The sequence below is a fragment of the Quercus suber genome, unplaced genomic scaffold, assembly GCF_002906115.3.
Source record: "Quercus suber isolate HL8 unplaced genomic scaffold, Cork oak 2.0 scaffold_14, whole genome shotgun sequence".
Taxonomy (NCBI): Eukaryota; Viridiplantae; Streptophyta; class Magnoliopsida; order Fagales; family Fagaceae; genus Quercus; species Quercus suber.
In genome coordinates, this window is record NW_027069479.1 from 1873510 (window position 1) to 1894201 (window position 20692).

A 20692-nucleotide genomic window follows, 5' to 3' on the forward strand; every position below is an offset into this window, starting at 1 on the left:
TACATTGGTAATAGTCTTAGCGATATATCAAATCAATATTATTTCATATAACTTGACAACCACTAGTGACGACAAAAAATTAATGAAATTATCGTCTTTGGACAAACATAAAGTCACTATAAACTTCACACCTACTATCCCATCTATTGGATTATCCTTCAATCCTCACGTCAAATCTAAAACATTTCTGCTCCCCACCAATGAATGATTGCTGTAATTCATGACTGCGGATTTAGAAACGTAATTGACTCCTGCAAGTTAATCACAGATAGTTGGTACACGCACACTGGTTTCAAGAATAGAATGCGAATTATATGGAACAAAAAAACAATGATCGAAAAAAATCCCTTTCTCAAATATTTGTTTCTAAAGCAGAGGCTTTCGAATTTTTTTTGTTTAACTCGATTAAGTTTGTTTCGTACTTTATCACGCAAAAAGAGCTGTCACTACTGTGCATGAAATACCCTTCCTAAATACAGAAAATACTATCATAGATCTAAACCCAAATTCCCAACTAGTACGCAAGTCCTTTAACCAAAGGTGAGAATACTTGAGAGACAAAAATACCCCTATCTCTTCAACAAACCACAGATCTACCACTACACACTACACAGTACGCACCGCACCACATACTTCCCGCCAAAACGCAGGAAATAACCCGCCTCGATCCATTCAGCAGGACCCGAAAGATCCGGCAGAAACGCCACCCGAAGGGCAGCCACCGACTCCTCTCGTCGAATTCGATCTCTTCCTCTTAGGCACCAGCTTCCCAAACCCGGACCTTCCCTCCAACCCCGAGTACACTGACCCCACCACGCACGACGACGTGGATCCATCTCCGCCGAACACGTCAGCGACTCCTATCGGATCCGAAGCCTTGGGCTTAATCGGGTCGGGCGCACCACCCGAGACGACGCCGCAGTGTTTCCAGGAGTTGAGGGTTTGGATGGAGGTGACGCAGCACTCTTGCCAATTGAGGTCGCAGAGGTCCAAGATTACGTCCTCCAGCGTCACGAACGCGAAGCACGAAACGTTGTCGTTTAGTGTTGATCGCGATGGATCCACCAGATCCAGTGTGTTCACCGCGTCGGTTAGCACTTTCTGTAACGATAACTTCATTAGGATCCGTTTGGGTCTTGCTCAGGAAAAAAAAAAAAAAAAGGCATTAAACTAGAATTATGTACAAATTTTTTATTTGCCTTTTCAAATGTGAGATTTTGGCCGAGTTTCTTGAGCTGAAACTTTTTCTAGAAACGAAAATATCATAAGCCATAGTATTTATAAACTTTTTTTTTCTTTCCATTTTCTCTACAACCAAACAGATGCTAAGAACTTCATTGATGATTCAGTGCAATATAGACAGAAACGTAAAAAAAAATGTACATATGATAGAATAACACTTAAGTGACCTTTTGAAAGTACCAAAAAAAGTATTAAAATAAAATTATATACAATTTGTTGTTAGTTCTTAGTTGATTCCAGTCTGAGATTTTGGCAGAGTTCGTTGAGCTTTCAACTTTTTCTGGAAACGAAAATATCACGTCAAGTCCATAGTATTCATCAACTCTCTTTTTTGCCTTTCATTTTCTCTGGAACCAAACAGCGGCTAAGAACTTCATTGATGATTCAGAGCAGTATAGACAGAAACGTAAAACAACACTCCTATTCTTTGATTTGTTCTCTCGGCAGCCAAAAGTGGTGTTAATTAAGGCATTTCCTGATATCATTTGATTAACAATTGATTTCACATCCAATATCTCAGCAATCAAACAGAGGCTTATACTAATATGTAGCTAGTTTCAGTAATTCAGAGAGAGAGAGAGAGGGATTAGAGAGTGTGATTTCATTGTCACCTTTTGAACCTTGTGGATTTTCTTGAACCCGTGCATGTTGATAATCTGCAAAATTCAACACAAAACATTCAACGAAATTAGAAGCAAGAAATGAAATTAGAAGAAGAAGAAGAAGAGAGAGCGAAATGAGAGATGACTTGGTTGAGGAAGTTGACGGTGAGATCGATTTGCTTGTTAGAGAGAACGAAATCGATGTAATTCTCCAGTGACACCTTCTCGGTTCTCGTTTTCACTTTCGATCTCATCCCCTTTTCGCTCTGAAACTCCATTGCCAATTTCTTCTGTTTCTGTTTCTGTTTGGAGGATTTTGATATTTGATTTTGGAAAGACTCTCTATGACTACATATATACGAGTCTGTAAGTGAAAAAAGGCCGGCCAGTGAGACTCGATTCGTGAGTTTGTTGCAAAGTTCGTTAGCTGACGTGTCAGCCTTAGCCACTCGTCCTGCCACGTCAGTATCTTTACTTGGCGCCTAACTCTTTCGATCATTTGGAGCTTGGTTACCAAAGTTCAAAAGCTTATATGACCCTCTCTTGACTAATCCTAGATTATTAGGCTACTCTAATATCGATTGGAATTGTGGAATTAAATCACAATACCTTATATCGTAGTGACCAATAATGGTCTAATGCTCATTCTCCCAAGGTTCAACTAATAGCTTAGTAGACAATCTCTGTGATCTGTGGTGTTCAAACCCTCCCTCCCTCCCTCCTATTTATCTAGCCCCCCTCTAAAGAAAAGCCTTTGAAATTTCTATAATAAAGAAGTTAATATCATACCAATACCAGTTGTATTGTAATACATATTCATTATACCGATATCAATATAATTATTTGAAATGTACTTTATGAAATACTAGTATGTGTGATTTTATTGGAGATTTTTTGAATATTTTGGTTGGTATTGACGTTTTGATTAATACAATAAACAAATTATTAAAATATGTTATAAAACATTAAACTAATACATTGGATTAATATATTTAGATTAATATTTGGGTTTATAAAATATGTTTCATAAAAAATAAAAAATAAAAAAGTTGATAAAATATGTGAATTTAACATTATTTATGTTTGTATTTTAAAATATATAAATAACGGTAACCTCAAAATGGTACTTTGATATTAATTGATACAAAATCAGCTTTCTTAGTCAAATCAAAATGGTGTTTGGTACAAAATTAACTTTCAACACAAGATTGAACCCCTCTGGCCTCTATCTTGCACTTGAAAAAGCCTTACGGCCCCTTTTATCTCTCATTCTTCATTATTTAAAAAGAAAAGAAAAAAATTGTTCTCTGAATTTTCTTTTTCTCTTCTTTTCTTTGACTTTAATCAATGTCAAACATATTACTAAGTTATTGTTGGCAGATTTTAAGTTGAAAACTTTCAGGTTATTTGTATTTTTCTAATAATTTCCTTTTAGCTTTAATTTGTTTTATTGGAGATTAGACAAGATGGAAGGCCAGTTATTAGGAAAAACAGTAACGTACTTGTAACTTGCCCTTGTAACCGGCACAAAAATGTGAATAGAAGCTTGTTCAAGGAGAACAAAATTGGTGGATCAAGCCGCCCGACGACTATAACAATGAAATTAACATATATTGGTTTCCACCACTAAGTTTGTCCCTTATATTTGGTATCTCATCTACAAAGTATATAAAAAGCCAGCCGCATCATTTTCCTCTTGCAACAACATTCAAGCAAAGTTATAGGACTAAAAAAGTTACCAAAGATTTCAACAATGGCAGAAAAGGAAGGAGGCATTGTCAAGAAAGGCCACGAAGAGGGACTGAGATTGGCAACCTCTCTTCTCCAAGAATTTGAAATCCCTTTGGGACTTCTCCCTCTAGCCGATGTGATCGAAGTCGGGTATGTGAAAAACACTGGCTACATGTGGATTGTACAAAAGAAGAAGGTTGAGCATGAGTTCAAGAAGATTAGCAAGCTAGTGAGCTATGACACTGAGATCACTGGCTACCTTGAGAAGAAGAGGATCAAGAAGCTCAAAGGAGTGAAGGCTAAGGAGTTCATGCTCTGGCCACCAGTGAGTGAGGTTACAGTTGATGATCCACCAACTGGGAAGATTAACTTCAAGAGTCTTGCTGGAATCACAAAGAATTTCCCTGTTGAGGCCTTTGCTGCTGGCCAGTAATTTTGCATGGGCTTGCTGGTTTGGCATTATTTGCATAGTTAATTTGGTACTTCGTTAAGTCACTCCTTATATATATGGGCTTCTTTGGGTTTTGCTATACGAAAACAATCGTTGGCTCATTGTTTAAGTTAAGGTTAAAGTGACAATTGTTGGGGTGAAAATAAAAGTTGAAAAGTATTTTGAACCTTTGTCATGTTATAGGATTTGATTACATGTTAAATGGATTTCAATCGTTCTAATTTCTAGTGTTCTTTATCTAATTTTTTTCTTAATATTGAATTTAAGACATACACTAAAGCAGGTATTTGATGGTATGATTTGGCATGTGCATGAAAAAATTTCAGTTTATAGTTGCTTACTAAGCAAATGAGCTAAACATGTAACTAGCAACTGTCAAGCAATTTAGATGGTGCACAACCGAATAAATTGGCTAAATTACCAATCCTTTTAGGAGTACAAAATTAAAGAAAGACGTTAGGTTTATATAGATACCTGATCACTTACACAAACAAGTGCAAGATTAGTCAAAATTGCACAAGTTGGAATACTAACAATTTTCCACAGATAATTAAGGAGAGTTCCTTCAAAAAATTCAAAGTAAAGTGAAACCAAGCCCCGATTATGGTAAATACACTACAAAAATTTATCAAAATAAATCATTAAACGCTAAAATATAAGAGCAACCACATCAATGCTTGCAAAATGCAAAAAGGTGTGAATTTTACACATTTTAACCAAAAAAACACCCATATCAATGCTTGTAAATTTGTTCAAATTTACAAAAATGCTACAGTAACTGTGCATATATGCACGGTTACTGTAGCTTTGTATTTAATATTTTACTATTTTTTTTCTCTCTCCTTCACCTCACTCTCTCTTTTTCTCTCTGGTGCTTATCACTCTCACCTCTCTCTCTCTCTCTCTCTTTATCTCTAGTCCCTCACTCTCACCTCACTAATCTCCGAAGTAAGCCGCCACTGATCTCCAAAGCAAGCCATGCCACTAATCTCTAAAGCAAGCTACCGAAGCTCTGTTTGATCAATGGGTTTTGGGGTTTTGATCCTTTTTAATTCTTTGTTTGATCAGTTTTGGGATTCTTTGTTTGATCAATGGGTTTTAGGATTTTGATCTTTTTTATTCTTTGTTTGATCAATGGGTGATGGTGGTTGATGATGGTGGCTGATGATGATACTTGATGATGGTGGATTGATAATGGTGACTGGGTGGGTTGATGGTGGGTGTGGATTGATCGTTGATGGTGGCTTGGGTTGTGATGGGTCTGTGAGAGGGTTCTAGAGAGAAGTGTGAAGATGAATATTTTATTGAATTAAATGTGTAGAATAGATAAACTGACGTTGATGTTTTGCAAAAATAAGTGTGTAAAATAGAAAAAAGTATATTTTTTTTGTAAAATTTATAAAATTTTTACATCCACTAATGCAGATACCCTAATGTGGCATTTGGTATGGGGGAATCCACATTACTCCTGGCATCCAGATTTCTAGGAATGTGATTCCTTAAGAATCACATTCCTAAAAATGTAGCTATTCCCATGTTTAGTTTATTCCCAAGAATCTTAAATAAATTATTTATTTTTCTTATTCTATCCTTAGATTTGAATGTGAACTACCAAGTCATTTAAAAAAAAAGGATTAAAATTGTCAATTTATAAAAAATACAATTTCCTTTAAGTTTGGGAATCTGGATTCCCACCTGTTTTAAAGGGAATCTGCATTCCTATTGAGAGGGGTTTAAGGGGAGAATCCAAATTCCCTTGGCATCTGATTTCTTAGCATGATTTACAACCAAACATAAGAATCTTTAAACATTTCTAAGAATCCTAAAATATTACCCTGTACCAAACGCCACATAAGTTGCTTAACTGTCAGCATATCTTCTTTTCACTTTATGGAGAGAATGTGTTTCTTCTGACATGTTATATATCAGTCCTTGAAGCCCAAGTTGGCAAACATGTCTCATTTAACTTATACAGAAGACTCGAGGGCCCGGAGAGCCTATGCAGCCATAGATAGCACATGCCAAAAGTTATACGGCCATCTAGAAAGAGGGCCACAAGGCCTGCTCAAATCATATGAAATGCAATTTTACTCCCATGCCCCATGCTCATGGACAATTCAACTTTTACTTAAACTTTAAGGGGGAAAAGAGGATTAGCTCAAGCAAAATTTTGGCTATTCTAGCATAAAAATCTTTTTTTTAAGAGGATTAGTTCAAGCAAAAAAAAAAATGTCTATTTTAGCATAAAAATCTTTTTTTTTTTAATTTACATATTCACTTTTTAAAACAACTCACATCAAATTATTTATTTTTACATCTCATTTTATTAAAATATTAAATTTTCTTAATATAATTGTTTCTCTTCCTTCACACACAAAAATTAGTATCCATTCTCTTCTTTTATACTCAGGATACATAAAAAAAATAGAAAACTAAATTTAAAGTGTAAATTAACACAGTTACTCTACTGTAACAATCATATATTTTTTCATCACTTTATATTTTGTTATGTAAACTAATGAATTTTACACTTAATAGACTAAAATGTGGTCATTTTTCAATTATATAAGCACCAGTACTGCTATATAGGTGGCAAATAGGGGTTGATTTTCTTAATAACTGGCTGACTTTTCAGACATGCCCGTGGTGAAGGTGTCAACTTGGGATTCCCCCAACCACTTTCCTCTTTTTCTAAGGCTATTAACATTAATCTTTGATACGCCTTAAATGCAATCCTTTGTGGCTAAACCTAAATGTTACTTCCACCCAACTAATTTCCAATTTAAGAAATAAAGCAAAGTCAGTCAACCATAAGGCTCAAGGTAAAACATTTGTAAAAGCTTATCCAAAAGCATTTCTTTAGATTTCTTCTCTTGCTTTATTATCAACTTATACATGAGACTCTATTGCAGGCGTTTAACTTCCATGAAACGAAAAGTTTCTAGTTTTGCTGACTAGAATGCGCTCTCACATTCTAAGCTTTTCTGATTTCGATCGATGACTTAAAATAAGTTCTCATTTCTCGAGAGCCTAATAACTTCTCACAATATCTCTTACTTGATGACGGTTACATGGCCCATTCTTGCATGCCATTGAATATTTCATGATGTGTCCCTGAATGTCTCATCGTTGAATGTTCCATGGCGTCACCACCAAATGCTCCAAATCCTGCTTTGCTTAATACCTTAGGCCTTAGGGTGCCCCTATACTAATAAGCACCTTCCACGACAACCGAATACCGAGTGTTATTATTGAATGCTTTCATTACTGCTTGCAATCCAAACCACTACAAGACAAGCCTTGTGCATAATTATTTCTACTTTCTTTCACATTATAAGCATTATTTTTGTTACGTTATACTTATATATAACTATTTATTCCTAGTTTACTTTGCTTCATAAATAAAAAATCTCCTGAAACCACCACTATCCTATTTTATATATTCATCATGCAATTTTAATTTCTATGAAAAACACTATAGTAATAGCCAAAACGAGTAACTTATTGGAAAGAATTTCAAACTCAATTCTGTCAGTGTATAATTATGATAGTTAATTACACCATAATATAGTACACATTCATATATATAATACTTAATAACCTTCTATTTGGTGGATGGTGTTGTCTCACAAGATGTGAGATTTGTTTCTGTAGGAATATATTAATTAAAGAAATATTTGGGTAAGGGTGTGACTCTTACAATTGATATATCTATTTACAATAAATATGTTTCTTTTCAGGAGGTGTATGCTTGCCTATAAATAGTAAAACCTTTGGGCATTCCTTTGTGCAATGATGTTGCAAAACACAATTTCTCTTTGAAGACTCAACAACATTGTCATCCACATCAGGGACCAACAGTGACATCAGAGTATAGGTTCTTGATGCAATTTCAAGATTGTGTCAACAAATGTATGGGTCTTTAGTCGGGTCTCAACAAATGTATGGGTCTATAGTCGGGTCGGTTGATCGGTTTTAGGCCTTTCCCTTTTTTTAAGTTGTTTGGAATTTTCTTTGGTATTAGTGCATTTTTTCTATGGTTTAAACTCATACATTTTACCATGCAACTAATTTTAGACTGGCTTGATAGAGTTCATAAAAAAGGAAAATAGGCAAGAGTTACGCAATTGGCTTGATTTGCTACTCGTGATGAATAGTTCTGGTGTATTGAATATACTTGGCAGCCAAACAAGGAGTACAGACGTAGCCAGGGTTTTCAAATGGAAGCATTGATTCATATCAAGCATGTTCCGAATGGTTAGTTCTATGATCGGCATTCGGTGCAATTAGATGACGTGGTGTTTAAAGTTTAAACCATGGAACCAAGAAGAAGCCAAATGAAATCACTCTTGGTAAAACGTGTGGGATGGCAATAAAAAAGGAATGTGCATGTTCATAATACTTGACACCTGTTCCTAATATGCATCTATATCATCTTGACGTGTTTTCTTTGGCATCATGAATCAATTATGTCTTCCTCGACACATGTCCATTATGTTATGTGTGTATGCACAAGACTTGTGACTTTTGAGTTCGTGGATAAGTCATGTGAAATTGAAATACATAAATGTAACAGAAGATGTGGGTTAATAAATGTGACGAAATAAACTAATTGAATTAAGACATAAATGTAAAGCCCACTGATATGCATCATGGTCCAGCTGAGCTTGTTTCAATGGAGAGTCTCTAGTAACCTTGTTCAAGGAAAATTTTCATGATTAATACTGGCTTTGAGGAAGTAAAATATGAAAATTTCAGCGTAGGTCAACACATATATAAGTATGTATGGTTGAAGTCATTGGTATCAAATGGGTGTGGGCTAAAACTCCCTTTGCAGCAGCTACATTGCTGGGAGACCGATGTCGTTCACTCGAAAGATAGTGAATTGAAAGTCACCTGGATTATGTTGCAAAAATAGCACATAATGAGTTGTGTGGTCAGTGTAGGATGACAAAGATATGTACACAAGACTAATGCCGATTATGAATATCATAGATGAGAGTTGGCAGAGGGCAAGGACCATTGTTCATATCGTCTATAACTGACACCATTAGTTATGGTGTGATTAAGTGGGAGATGCTAGTATGTAATTATGATGGGTGATCACACCATAACATGATACACCCTTATATATAGAATAACCTTCTATTTAGTGGACGGTGTTACTTAATAAGACGTTAGATTTATTACTATATAGATAAATTAATTGAAGAGGTATTTTGGTTAGGGTGTGAGTCTTAAAATTGATATATTTGTTCATAACAGATAAGTAGGTATATGCTTGCCTATAAAATATTAATACCCATGGGCATTATTTGTGTAGTGCAAAACACAATTTCTCTTTACAGACTCAAGTCCTTACATTTGTGATTTCAAGTCTAATGACATTGTCATCCACATCAAGGACCAGCAAACTCCATTAACAACCCCAACTGTGATCTATGGTGTTCAAACCCTCCCTCCCTCCCTCCCTCCTATTTATCTAGCCCCCCTCTAAAGAAAAGCCTTTGAAATTTCTATAATAAAGAAGTTAATATCATACCAATACCAGTTGTATTGTAATACATATTCATTATACCGATATCAATATAGTTTTTTGAAATGTACTTTATGAAATACTAGTATGTGTGATTTTATTGGAGATTTTTTGAATATTTTGGTTGGTATTGACGTTTTGATTAATACAATAAACAAATTATTAAAATATGTTATAAAACATTAAACTAATACATTGGATTAATATATTTAGATTAATATTTGGGTTTATAAAATATGTTTCATAAAAAATAAAAAATAAAAAAGTTGATAAAATATGTGAATTTAACATTATTTATGTTTGTATTTTAAAATATATAAATAACGGTAACCTCAAAATGGTACTTTGATATTAATTGATACAAAATCAGCTTTCTTAGTCAAATCAAAATGGTGTTTGGTACAAAATTAACTTTCAACACAAGATTGAACCCCTCTGGCCTCTATCTTGCACTTGAAAAAGCCTTACGGCCCCTTTTATCTCTCATTCTTCATTATTTAAAAAGAAAAGAAAAAAATTGTTCTCTGAATTTTCTTTTTCTCTTCTTTTCTTTGACTTTAATCAATGTCAAACATATTACTAAGTTATTGTTGGCAGATTTTAAGTTGAAAACTTTCAGGTTATTTGTATTTTTCTAATAATTTCCTTTTAGCTTTAATTTGTTTTATTGGAGATTAGACAAGATGGAAGGCCAGTTATTAGGAAAAACAGTAACGTACTTGTAACTTGCCCTTGTAACCGGCACAAAAATGTGAATAGAAGCTTGTTCAAGGAGAACAAAATTGGTGGATCAAGCCGCCCGACGACTATAACAATGAAATTAACATATATTGGTTTCCACCACTAAGTTTGTCCCTTATATTTGGTATCTCATCTACAAAGTATATAAAAAGCCAGCCGCATCATTTTCCTCTTGCAACAACATTCAAGCAAAGTTATAGGACTAAAAAAGTTACCAAAGATTTCAACAATGGCAGAAAAGGAAGGAGGCATTGTCAAGAAAGGCCACGAAGAGGGACTGAGATTGGCAACCTCTCTTCTCCAAGAATTTGAAATCCCTTTGGGACTTCTCCCTCTAGCCGATGTGATCGAAGTCGGGTATGTGAAAAACACTGGCTACATGTGGATTGTACAAAAGAAGAAGGTTGAGCATGAGTTCAAGAAGATTAGCAAGCTAGTGAGCTATGACACTGAGATCACTGGCTACCTTGAGAAGAAGAGGATCAAGAAGCTCAAAGGAGTGAAGGCTAAGGAGTTCATGCTCTGGCCACCAGTGAGTGAGGTTACAGTTGATGATCCACCAACTGGGAAGATTAACTTCAAGAGTCTTGCTGGAATCACAAAGAATTTCCCTGTTGAGGCCTTTGCTGCTGGCCAGTAATTTTGCATGGGCTTGCTGGTTTGGCATTATTTGCATAGTTAATTTGGTACTTCGTTAAGTCACTCCTTATATATATGGGCTTCTTTGGGTTTTGCTATACGAAAACAATCGTTGGCTCATTGTTTAAGTTAAGGTTAAAGTGACAATTGTTGGGGTGAAAATAAAAGTTGAAAAGTATTTTGAACCTTTGTCATGTTATAGGATTTGATTACATGTTAAATGGATTTCAATCGTTCTAATTTCTAGTGTTCTTTATCTAATTTTTTTCTTAATATTGAATTTAAGACATACACTAAAGCAGGTATTTGATGGTATGATTTGGCATGTGCATGAAAAAATTTCAGTTTATAGTTGCTCACTAAGCAAATGAGCTAAACATGTAACTAGCAACTGTCAAGCAATTTAGATGGTGCACAACCGAATAAATTGGCTAAATTACCAATCCTTTTAGGAGTACAAAATTAAAGAAAGACGTTAGGTTTATATAGATACCTGATCACTTACACAAACAAGTGCAAGATTAGTCAAAATTGCACAAGTTGGAATACTAACAATTTTCCACAGATAATTAAGGAGAGTTCCTTCAAAAAATTCAAAGTAAAGTGAAACCAAGCCCCGATTATGGTAAATACACTACAAAAATTTATCAAAATAAATCATTAAACGCTAAAATATAAGAGCAACCACATCAATGCTTGCAAAATGCAAAAAGGTGTGAATTTTACACATTTTAACCAAAAAAACACCCATATCAATGCTTGTAAATTTGTTCAAATTTACAAAAATGCTACAGTAACTGTGCATATATGCACGGTTACTGTAGCTTTGTATTTAATATTTTACTATTTTTTTTCTCTCTCCTTCACCTCACTCTCTCTTTTTCTCTCTGGTGCTTATCACTCTCACCTCTCTCTCTCTCTCTCTCTTTATCTCTAGTCCCTCACTCTCACCTCACTAATCTCCGAAGTAAGCCGCCACTGATCTCCAAAGCAAGCCATGCCACTAATCTCTAAAGCAAGCTACCGAAGCTCTGTTTGATCAATGGGTTTTGGGGTTTTGATCCTTTTTAATTCTTTGTTTGATCAGTTTTGGGATTCTTTGTTTGATCAATGGGTTTTAGGATTTTGATCTTTTTTATTCTTTGTTTGATCAATGGGTGATGGTGGTTGATGATGGTGGCTGATGATGATACTTGATGATGGTGGATTGATAATGGTGACTGGGTGGGTTGATGGTGGGTGTGGATTGATCGTTGATGGTGGCTTGGGTTGTGATGGGTCTGTGAGAGGGTTCTAGAGAGAAGTGTGAAGATGAATATTTTATTGAATTAAATGTGTAGAATAGATAAACTGACGTTGATGTTTTGCAAAAATAAGTGTGTAAAATAGAAAAAAGTATATTTTTTTTGTAAAATTTATAAAATTTTTACATCCACTAATGCAGATACCCTAATGTGGCATTTGGTATGGGGGAATCCACATTACTCCTGGCATCCAGATTTCTAGGAATGTGATTCCTTAAGAATCACATTCCTAAAAATGTAGCTATTCCCATGTTTAGTTTATTCCCAAGAATCTTAAATAAATTATTTATTTTTCTTATTCTATCCTTAGATTTGAATGTGAACTACCAAGTCATTTAAAAAAAAAGGATTAAAATTGTCAATTTATAAAAAATACAATTTCCTTTAAGTTTGGGAATCTGGATTCCCACCTGTTTTAAAGGGAATCTGCATTCCTATTGAGAGGGGTTTAAGGGGAGAATCCAAATTCCCTTGGCATCTGATTTCCTAGCATGATTTACAACCAAACATAAGAATCTTTAAACATTTCTAAGAATCCTAAAATATTACCCTGTACCAAACGCCACATAAGTTGCTTAACTGTCAGCATATCTTCTTTTCACTTTATGGAGAGAATGTGTTTCTTCTGACATGTTATATATCAGTCCTTGAAGCCCAAGTTGGCAAACATGTCTCATTTAACTTATACAGAAGACTCGAGGGCCCGGAGAGCCTATGCAGCCATAGATAGCACATGCCAAAAGTTATACGGCCATCTAGAAAGAGGGCCACAAGGCCTGCTCAAATCATATGAAATGCAATTTTACTCCCATGCCCCATGCTCATGGACAATTCAACTTTTACTTAAACTTTAAGGGGGAAAAGAGGATTAGCTCAAGCAAAATTTTGGCTATTCTAGCATAAAAATCTTTTTTTTAAGAGGATTAGTTCAAGCAAAAAAAAAAATGTCTATTTTAGCATAAAAATCTTTTTTTTTTTAATTTACATATTCACTTTTTAAAACAACTCACATCAAATTATTTATTTTTACATCTCATTTTATTAAAATATTAAATTTTCTTAATATAATTGTTTCTCTTCCTTCACACACAAAAATTAGTATCCATTCTCTTCTTTTATACTCAGGATACATAAAAAAAATAGAAAACTAAATTTAAAGTGTAAATTAACACAGTTACTCTACTGTAACAATCATATATTTTTTCATCACTTTATATTTTGTTATGTAAACTAATGAATTTTACACTTAATAGACTAAAATGTGGTCATTTTTCAATTATATAAGCACCAGTACTGCTATATAGGTGGCAAATAGGGGTTGATTTTCTTAATAACTGGCTGACTTTTCAGACATGCCCGTGGTGAAGGTGTCAACTTGGGATTCCCCCAACCACTTTCCTCTTTTTCTAAGGCTATTAACATTAATCTTTGATACGCCTTAAATGCAATCCTTTGTGGCTAAACCTAAATGTTACTTCCACCCAACTAATTTCCAATTTAAGAAATAAAGCAAAGTCAGTCAACCATAAGGCTCAAGGTAAAACATTTGTAAAAGCTTATCCAAAAGCATTTCTTTAGATTTCTTCTCTTGCTTTATTATCAACTTATACATGAGACTCTATTGCAGGCGTTTAACTTCCATGAAACGAAAAGTTTCTAGTTTTGCTGACTAGAATGCGCTCTCACATTCTAAGCTTTTCTGATTTCGATCGATGACTTAAAATAAGTTCTCATTTCTCGAGAGCCTAATAACTTCTCACAATATCTCTTACTTGATGACGGTTACATGGCCCATTCTTGCATGCCATTGAATATTTCATGATGTGTCCCTGAATGTCTCATCGTTGAATGTTCCATGGCGTCACCACCAAATGCTCCAAATCCTGCTTTGCTTAATACCTTAGGCCTTAGGGTGCCCCTATACTAATAAGCACCTTCCACGACAACCGAATACCGAGTGTTATTATTGAATGCTTTCATTACTGCTTGCAATCCAAACCACTACAAGACAAGCCTTGTGCATAATTATTTCTACTTTCTTTCACATTATAAGCATTATTTTTGTTACGTTATACTTATATATAACTATTTATTCCTAGTTTACTTTGCTTCATAAATAAAAAATCTCCTGAAACCACCACTATCTTATTTTATATATTCATCATGCAATTTTAATTTCTATGAAAAACACTATAGTAATAGCCAAAACGAGTAACTTATTGGAAAGAATTTCAAACTCAATTCTGTCAGTGTATAATTATGATAGTTAATTACACCATAATATAGTACACATTCATATATATAATACTTAATAACCTTCTATTTGGTGGATGGTGTTGTCTCACAAGATGTGAGATTTGTTTCTGTAGGAATATATTAATTAAAGAAATATTTGGGTAAGGGTGTGACTCTTACAATTGATATATCTATTTACAATAAATATGTTTCTTTTCGGGAGGTGTATGCTTGCCTATAAATAGTAAAACCTTTGGGCATTCCTTTGTGCAATGATGTTGCAAAACACAATTTCTCTTTGAAGACTCAACAACATTGTCATCCACATCAGGGACCAACAGTGACATCAGAGTATAGGTTCTTGATGCAATTTCAAGATTGTGTCAACAAATGTATGGGTCTTTAGTCGGGTCTCAACAAATGTATGGGTCTATAGTCGGGTCGGTTGATCGGTTTTAGGCCTTTCCCTTTTTTTAAGTTGTTTGGAATTTTCTTTGGTATTAGTGCATTTTTTCTATGGTTTAAACTCATACATTTTACCATGCAACTAATTTTAGACTGGCTTGATAGAGTTCATAAAAAAGGAAAATAGGCAAGAGTTACGCAATTGGCTTGATTTGCTACTCGTGATGAATAGTTCTGGTGTATTGAATATACTTGGCAGCCAAACAAGGAGTACAGATGTAGCCAGGGTTTTCAAATGGAAGCATTGATTCATATCAAGCATGTTCCGAATGGTTAGTTCTATGATCGGCATTCGGTGCAATTAGATGACGTGGTGTTTAAAGTTTAAACCATGGAACCAAGAAGAAGCCAAATGAAATCACTCTTGGTAAAACGTGTGGGATGGCAATAAAAAAGGAATGTGCATGTTCATAATACTTGACACCTGTTCCTAATATGCATCTATATCATCTTGACGTGTTTTCTTTGGCATCATGAATCAATTATGTCTTCCTCGACACATGTCCATTATGTTATGTGTGTATGCACAAGACTTGTGACTTTTGAGTTCGTGGATAAGTCATGTGAAATTGAAATACATAAATGTAACAGAAGATGTGGGTTAATAAATGTGACGAAATAAACTAATTGAATTAAGACATAAATGTAAAGCCCACTGATATGCATCATGGTCCAGCTGAGCTTGTTTCAATGGAGAGTCTCTAGTAACCTTGTTCAAGGAAAATTTTCATGAATACTGGCTTTGAGGAAGTAAAATATGAAAATTTCAGCGTAGGTCAACACATATATAAGTATGTATGGTTGAAGTCATTGGTATCAAATGGGTGTGGGCTAAAACTCCCTTTGCAGCAGCTACATTGCTGGGAGACCGATGTCGTTCACTCGAAAGATAGTGAATTGAAAGTCACCTGGATTATGTTGCAAAAATAGCACATAATGAGTTGTGTGGTCAGTGTAGGATGACAAAGATATGTACACAAGACTAATGCCGATTATGAATATCATAGATGAGAGTTGGCAGAGGGCAAGGACCATTGTTCATATCGTCTATAACTGACACCATTAGTTATGGTGTGATTAAGTGGGAGATGCTAGTATGTAATTATGATGGGTGATCACACCATAACATGATACACCCTTATATATAGAATAACCTTCTATTTAGTGGACGGTGTTACTTAATAAGACGTTAGATTTATTACTATATAGATAAATTAATTGAAGAGGTATTTTGGTTAGGGTGTGAGTCTTAAAATTGATATATTTGTTCATAACAGATAAGTAGGTATATGCTTGCCTATAAAATATTAATACCCATGGGCATTATTTGTGTAGTGCAAAACACAATTTCTCTTTACAGACTCAAGTCCTTACATTTGTGATTTCAAGTCTAATGACATTGTCATCCACATCAAGGACCAGCAAACTCCATTAACAACCCCAAGTCCAATTGTTGACGTATCAAAGCACAACACGTGTACTAACCGAAAATTTGACCCAACAATAAGTTTTATATTTAGGAGATTTCAAATCTATAATAATTTTGGTCTCCTAATAAAAATTTTATGACGTCCACTTTATGGCTTATCTCTTTATCTTTGGGACCATGGTTGTCAAAATCCCGATCTGGATCTTACAATCCCACTTGCTCAAAACGATCTAAATCTTTTAAGAATTTTTGCGATCGTTCAAAATCAGTAGGATCGTACGATTTTGATCATCCCAGACGACCTTAATTTCTTGTAATATTCTTTAACTTAATAGAAAGCCTAGTTGGATCCAAATGAAAAATAAATTCTCAATAGACCAAGTTTTTCCACTCTAATGTAGAAAGAGTGTTAGTTGGACCCAAATAAAAAATATTTCAATAGAGTGTCACATTTTGAGGTTTTTGACCTCTTTAATGATGCTTATAAATAGATGTAGTGATATGTGGTAATTATATCAATTAATATATAATTTATATGATTATTTAACATAACAATGTGTATTTTTTGTTTTTTTCTCAAATAATGTAGGATCTTATGATCCACGATTCGATCCTACGATTCACGATCCCACCTACCTCCCCCGATCTTACGTAGGATCCTAATTTTGACAACCTTGTTTGGGACAAAATACTAATGAGTTTTTTTTTTTTTTTTCTTTAAAAAAAATGTTAGATAGAATTCAAAGTTACATGTATTTTATTGACAAGTGACGACATATAACTTTATTAATATGGTTAACTAGAATGTCTAATGCAATGCACGGTACAATATAAATTTATTTTAAAGTGTTTTATAAGAAACTATATTTTTTCTTGTGAAATTATCTTTATGACCATGCAAAATACTCATTCTTAATATTGTTGCCTTTGCCATGGCTCCCAACTATGAATTATCTTCCTCCTTGGATAGAAAATTGTCAATAACATATGCTAAATCTCCCTTTAAGATGATATATGTTCCACCTATTTCAATTGCAAAACTAATAGCCTGAACAATTGCTGCTAGTTCTGACTCTTCAGAATCCGAATTTCTCTCCCTTTGCAACTCAATGTTGTAATGAGCAACTCATTATCATTCAAATCAAAACTCATGCTCCCACTTTATTCTTTAAAAATCACTCCATTAAAGTTTATATTGAAGGACAACTCTTAAGGAGGTTGTTCTTTATGCTTGATTGAACAAATGTACAAAGGCAAATAATCTTATTACTCAATCTATTGAATTTATTCTTACAATTCTACATTGAACTTAGTTCTCGAAGGACAACTCTTAAGGAGGTTTCTATTTATGCCTAGTTGGATAAATATGTAGAGACAAATAATCATATTACCAAATCCATTGAATTCGACTCTTGAAATTCTAAGTTAAACTTAGTTCTTGTGTACAAAAGAGAAAACTGAAAAATTATCCATTAAATCAATCTAAAGCATTTAGAGAGTAATAAAGACATATTAAATATTTGAGTTGTTTAACTAATTTTAAACATCAACCCATTGTTTTGAATTCAGTCATAAAAAGTTAATGTAGAAAAGCTAAATGTAAAAGTAAAACTACTTTAAGAAAGAGTTATATGACAAAACCCCATATTCTCTTACATGAAATCTCCGTTTTTAATAAAAAAAATTTGTATATGTCTGTTTTTAATAAAAAAAATGTGTATATATCCGATGTATAAGACCTATATGTGAGATTCATATGTCAATCTCACCGGCTAGTATATTAATGATTGATTTATTATACTTATAACTATTTTTGTAATTTACTCACTGTCTTAAATTTGAATTAACATAATATTAAGAAAATAAAAAATCTTTACAGAAGCTTTTAATTAAAAATCAGTACCAAAAAAAAAAAAAAGAGAGAGACTTTTTTTTTGATGAAAAAAAAAAGAAAAAAGAAAAAAGAAAAAAAGAGAGACTTAAGCTATAATGGAGCCGCAAGGATGATGAATGGTGGTCAGGTTTTGCTGCGAAGCGCCATGATATAATGCACTCATGCACCACATTAAACTGTTGAGAAAAGGGTCAGATTCTTCAACTTTATGACAATTTCAATTGCGTTCTTCAAGGAGAATCATTCAGAACGGTCATCTACTGTCAGCCAGCCAGCCAGACTGCCCTTTGTGTACTCTCTAATCAATGCAAACCAACTCAGCAGTCAGCAGCTACATACTCCAACACCATAAAACCTACTAGTACATACCGTACCATCATTTCCAAATTTTACATTTTTTTGTTTTTTTTGTTTTTTAACCTTGGATCTTTAACAACATTAGAGTAGGAGGGGCCAGAAATAGTTGGGGCCGTTTTGGTCACACCAAGGCAAAGTTCTTGGTTAACCAGGGTGGCAGGACCAATGGGCCCAAAGGCAACTTGGTTTCTTTTCTTTTTTTTTTTAACTAAAAAGTCTATTCACTAGGTAGTACACCAACCCAATAGGTTCTTTTACATATTTCAATACAAGAAGTGTCTTATTTATCTTATCCAAAACCAAAGTATTAGTTCGGACCCCGACGTCCTTAAATGAAAGGTACCCTAGTTTCTGTCTGTTTCATTCTTTATAACCTTTCCAGCTGGCCAAAACTGTTTAAATCTAATTTTTTAAAAAGGTATTTAAAAAATGTCCTTGAGGTATGACTAATAACAAGTATTGAGAGACTTCTTAAAAATATCCAAATTACTTCCGAGGTACAAAGGACATTTAACATTGTATTTCCATAAACCTTTAGGTATTCTGTATTATTATATTTCCCTACTCCTTTAGGTATTCTGTATTCTTCCAACCGTTTATTTTGATTGCATAAGTCCAACCGATATTATATGCATAAGGAGTATCTTGATAACCAATAATAGATAAATAACAGCTAAATATGGAGAGAAAAACATATTTAGGACCTTGAGGAAAAAATATATATAAATCAAAGAAAGTGAAATATTAGCGAGCCCTGTAAGATGTTTAATAAGAATGAGTTATTGTGAGATTCAGCTAATAAAAAATTGGCATGAATTGATAAGTAGTTGAAAATACGATTGAAGTGATAAATAAAACTCAAAATGTTAACTCTACTAGCTTTATACCCTATAAAGCAAAAAAATTAACATAAAACAATTTCTTAATGGGCACCTTACAATGTCCGTTAACATAACCCATAAAAGAATTTTGGTTATAAAAGAATTTTCAAACATTGTTAAGTAGTGTTTATGCTAATGAAGCAATTTGGATACTTTAGTAATAAAGTTATAAAGTACTTGCCAATACCCTTTTTTTTTTTTTTGATGGATGCCAACACCCAAATTGATACTTTAGTAATTAAGTTATAAAGTACTTGCCAATACCCAAATCTAGGGCTAGCTTTTTCTATTTTGAGTAATGTTAGGGATATGCTCATTTCCACGCAAGAAGTGTCTTATTTATCTTATCCAAAACCAAAGTATTAGTTCGGACCCCGACGTCCTTAAATGAAAGGTACCCTAGTTTCTGTCTGTTTCATTCTTTATAACCTTTCCAGCTGGCCAAAACTGTTTAAATCTAATTTTTAAAAAAGGTATTAAAAAAATGTCCTTGAGGTATGACTAATAACAAGTATTGAGAGACTTCTTAAAAATATCCAAATTACTTCCGAGGTACAAAGGACATTTAACATTGTATTTCCTTAAACCTTTAGGTATTCTGTATTATTGTATTTCCCTACTCCTTTAGGTATTCCGTATTCTTCCAACCGTTTATTTTGATTGCATAAGTCCAACCGATATTATATGCATAAGGAGTATCTTGATAACCAATAATAGATAAATAACAGCTAAATATGGAGAGAAAAACATATTTAGGGCCTTGAGGAAAAAATATATATAAATCAAAGAAAGTGAAATATTAGCGAGCCCTGTAAGATGTTTAATAAGAATGAGTTATTGTGAGGTTCAGCTAATAAAAAATTGGCATGAATTGATAAGTAGTTGAAAATACGATTGAAGTGATAAATGAAACTCAAAATGTTAACTCTACTAGCTTTATATCCTATAAAGCAAAAAATTTAACATAAAACAATTTCTTAATGGGCACCTTACAATGTCCGTTAACATAACCCATAAAAGAATTTTGGTTATAAAAGAATTTTCAAACATTGTTAAGTAGTGTTTATGCTAATGAAGCAATTTGGATACTTTAGTAATAAAGTTATAAAGTACTTGCCGATACCCAATTTTTTACTTATTTTTTGATGGATGCCAACACCCAAATTGATACTTTAGTAATTAAGT

The 20692-nt window shown here is 33.7% G+C and overlaps 3 protein-coding genes across 3 annotated transcripts; 2 read left to right on the top strand and 1 right to left on the bottom strand.

The window, feature by feature from the left end:
- Positions 1-405: 405 nt before the first annotated feature.
- LOC112037130 (uncharacterized) lies at positions 406-2177 on the bottom strand. Its single transcript, XM_024069940.2, has 3 exons — positions 1991-2177; positions 1854-1898; positions 406-1101 (listed from the first exon to the last, which is right to left on the bottom strand). The coding sequence occupies exons 1-3, from the start codon at positions 2120-2122 to the stop codon at positions 673-675; spliced, it is 606 nt and encodes a 201-aa protein (XP_023925708.1). The 5' UTR covers positions 2123-2177; the 3' UTR covers positions 406-672.
- A 1053-nt stretch (positions 2178-3230) lies between these two features.
- On the top strand, positions 3231-4186 carry LOC136070743 (uncharacterized). Its single transcript, XM_065781108.1, has one exon. The coding sequence runs from the start codon at positions 3598-3600 to the stop codon at positions 4006-4008; it is 411 nt and encodes a 136-aa protein (XP_065637180.1). The 5' UTR covers positions 3231-3597; the 3' UTR covers positions 4009-4186.
- A 6346-nt stretch (positions 4187-10532) lies between these two features.
- LOC112037135 (uncharacterized) lies at positions 10533-10943 on the top strand. The gene has a single exon (XM_024069944.1). It carries the CDS (start codon positions 10533-10535, stop codon positions 10941-10943), a length of 411 nt encoding a protein of 136 aa, XP_023925712.1.
- The last annotated feature ends 9749 nt before the right edge of the window (positions 10944-20692 follow it).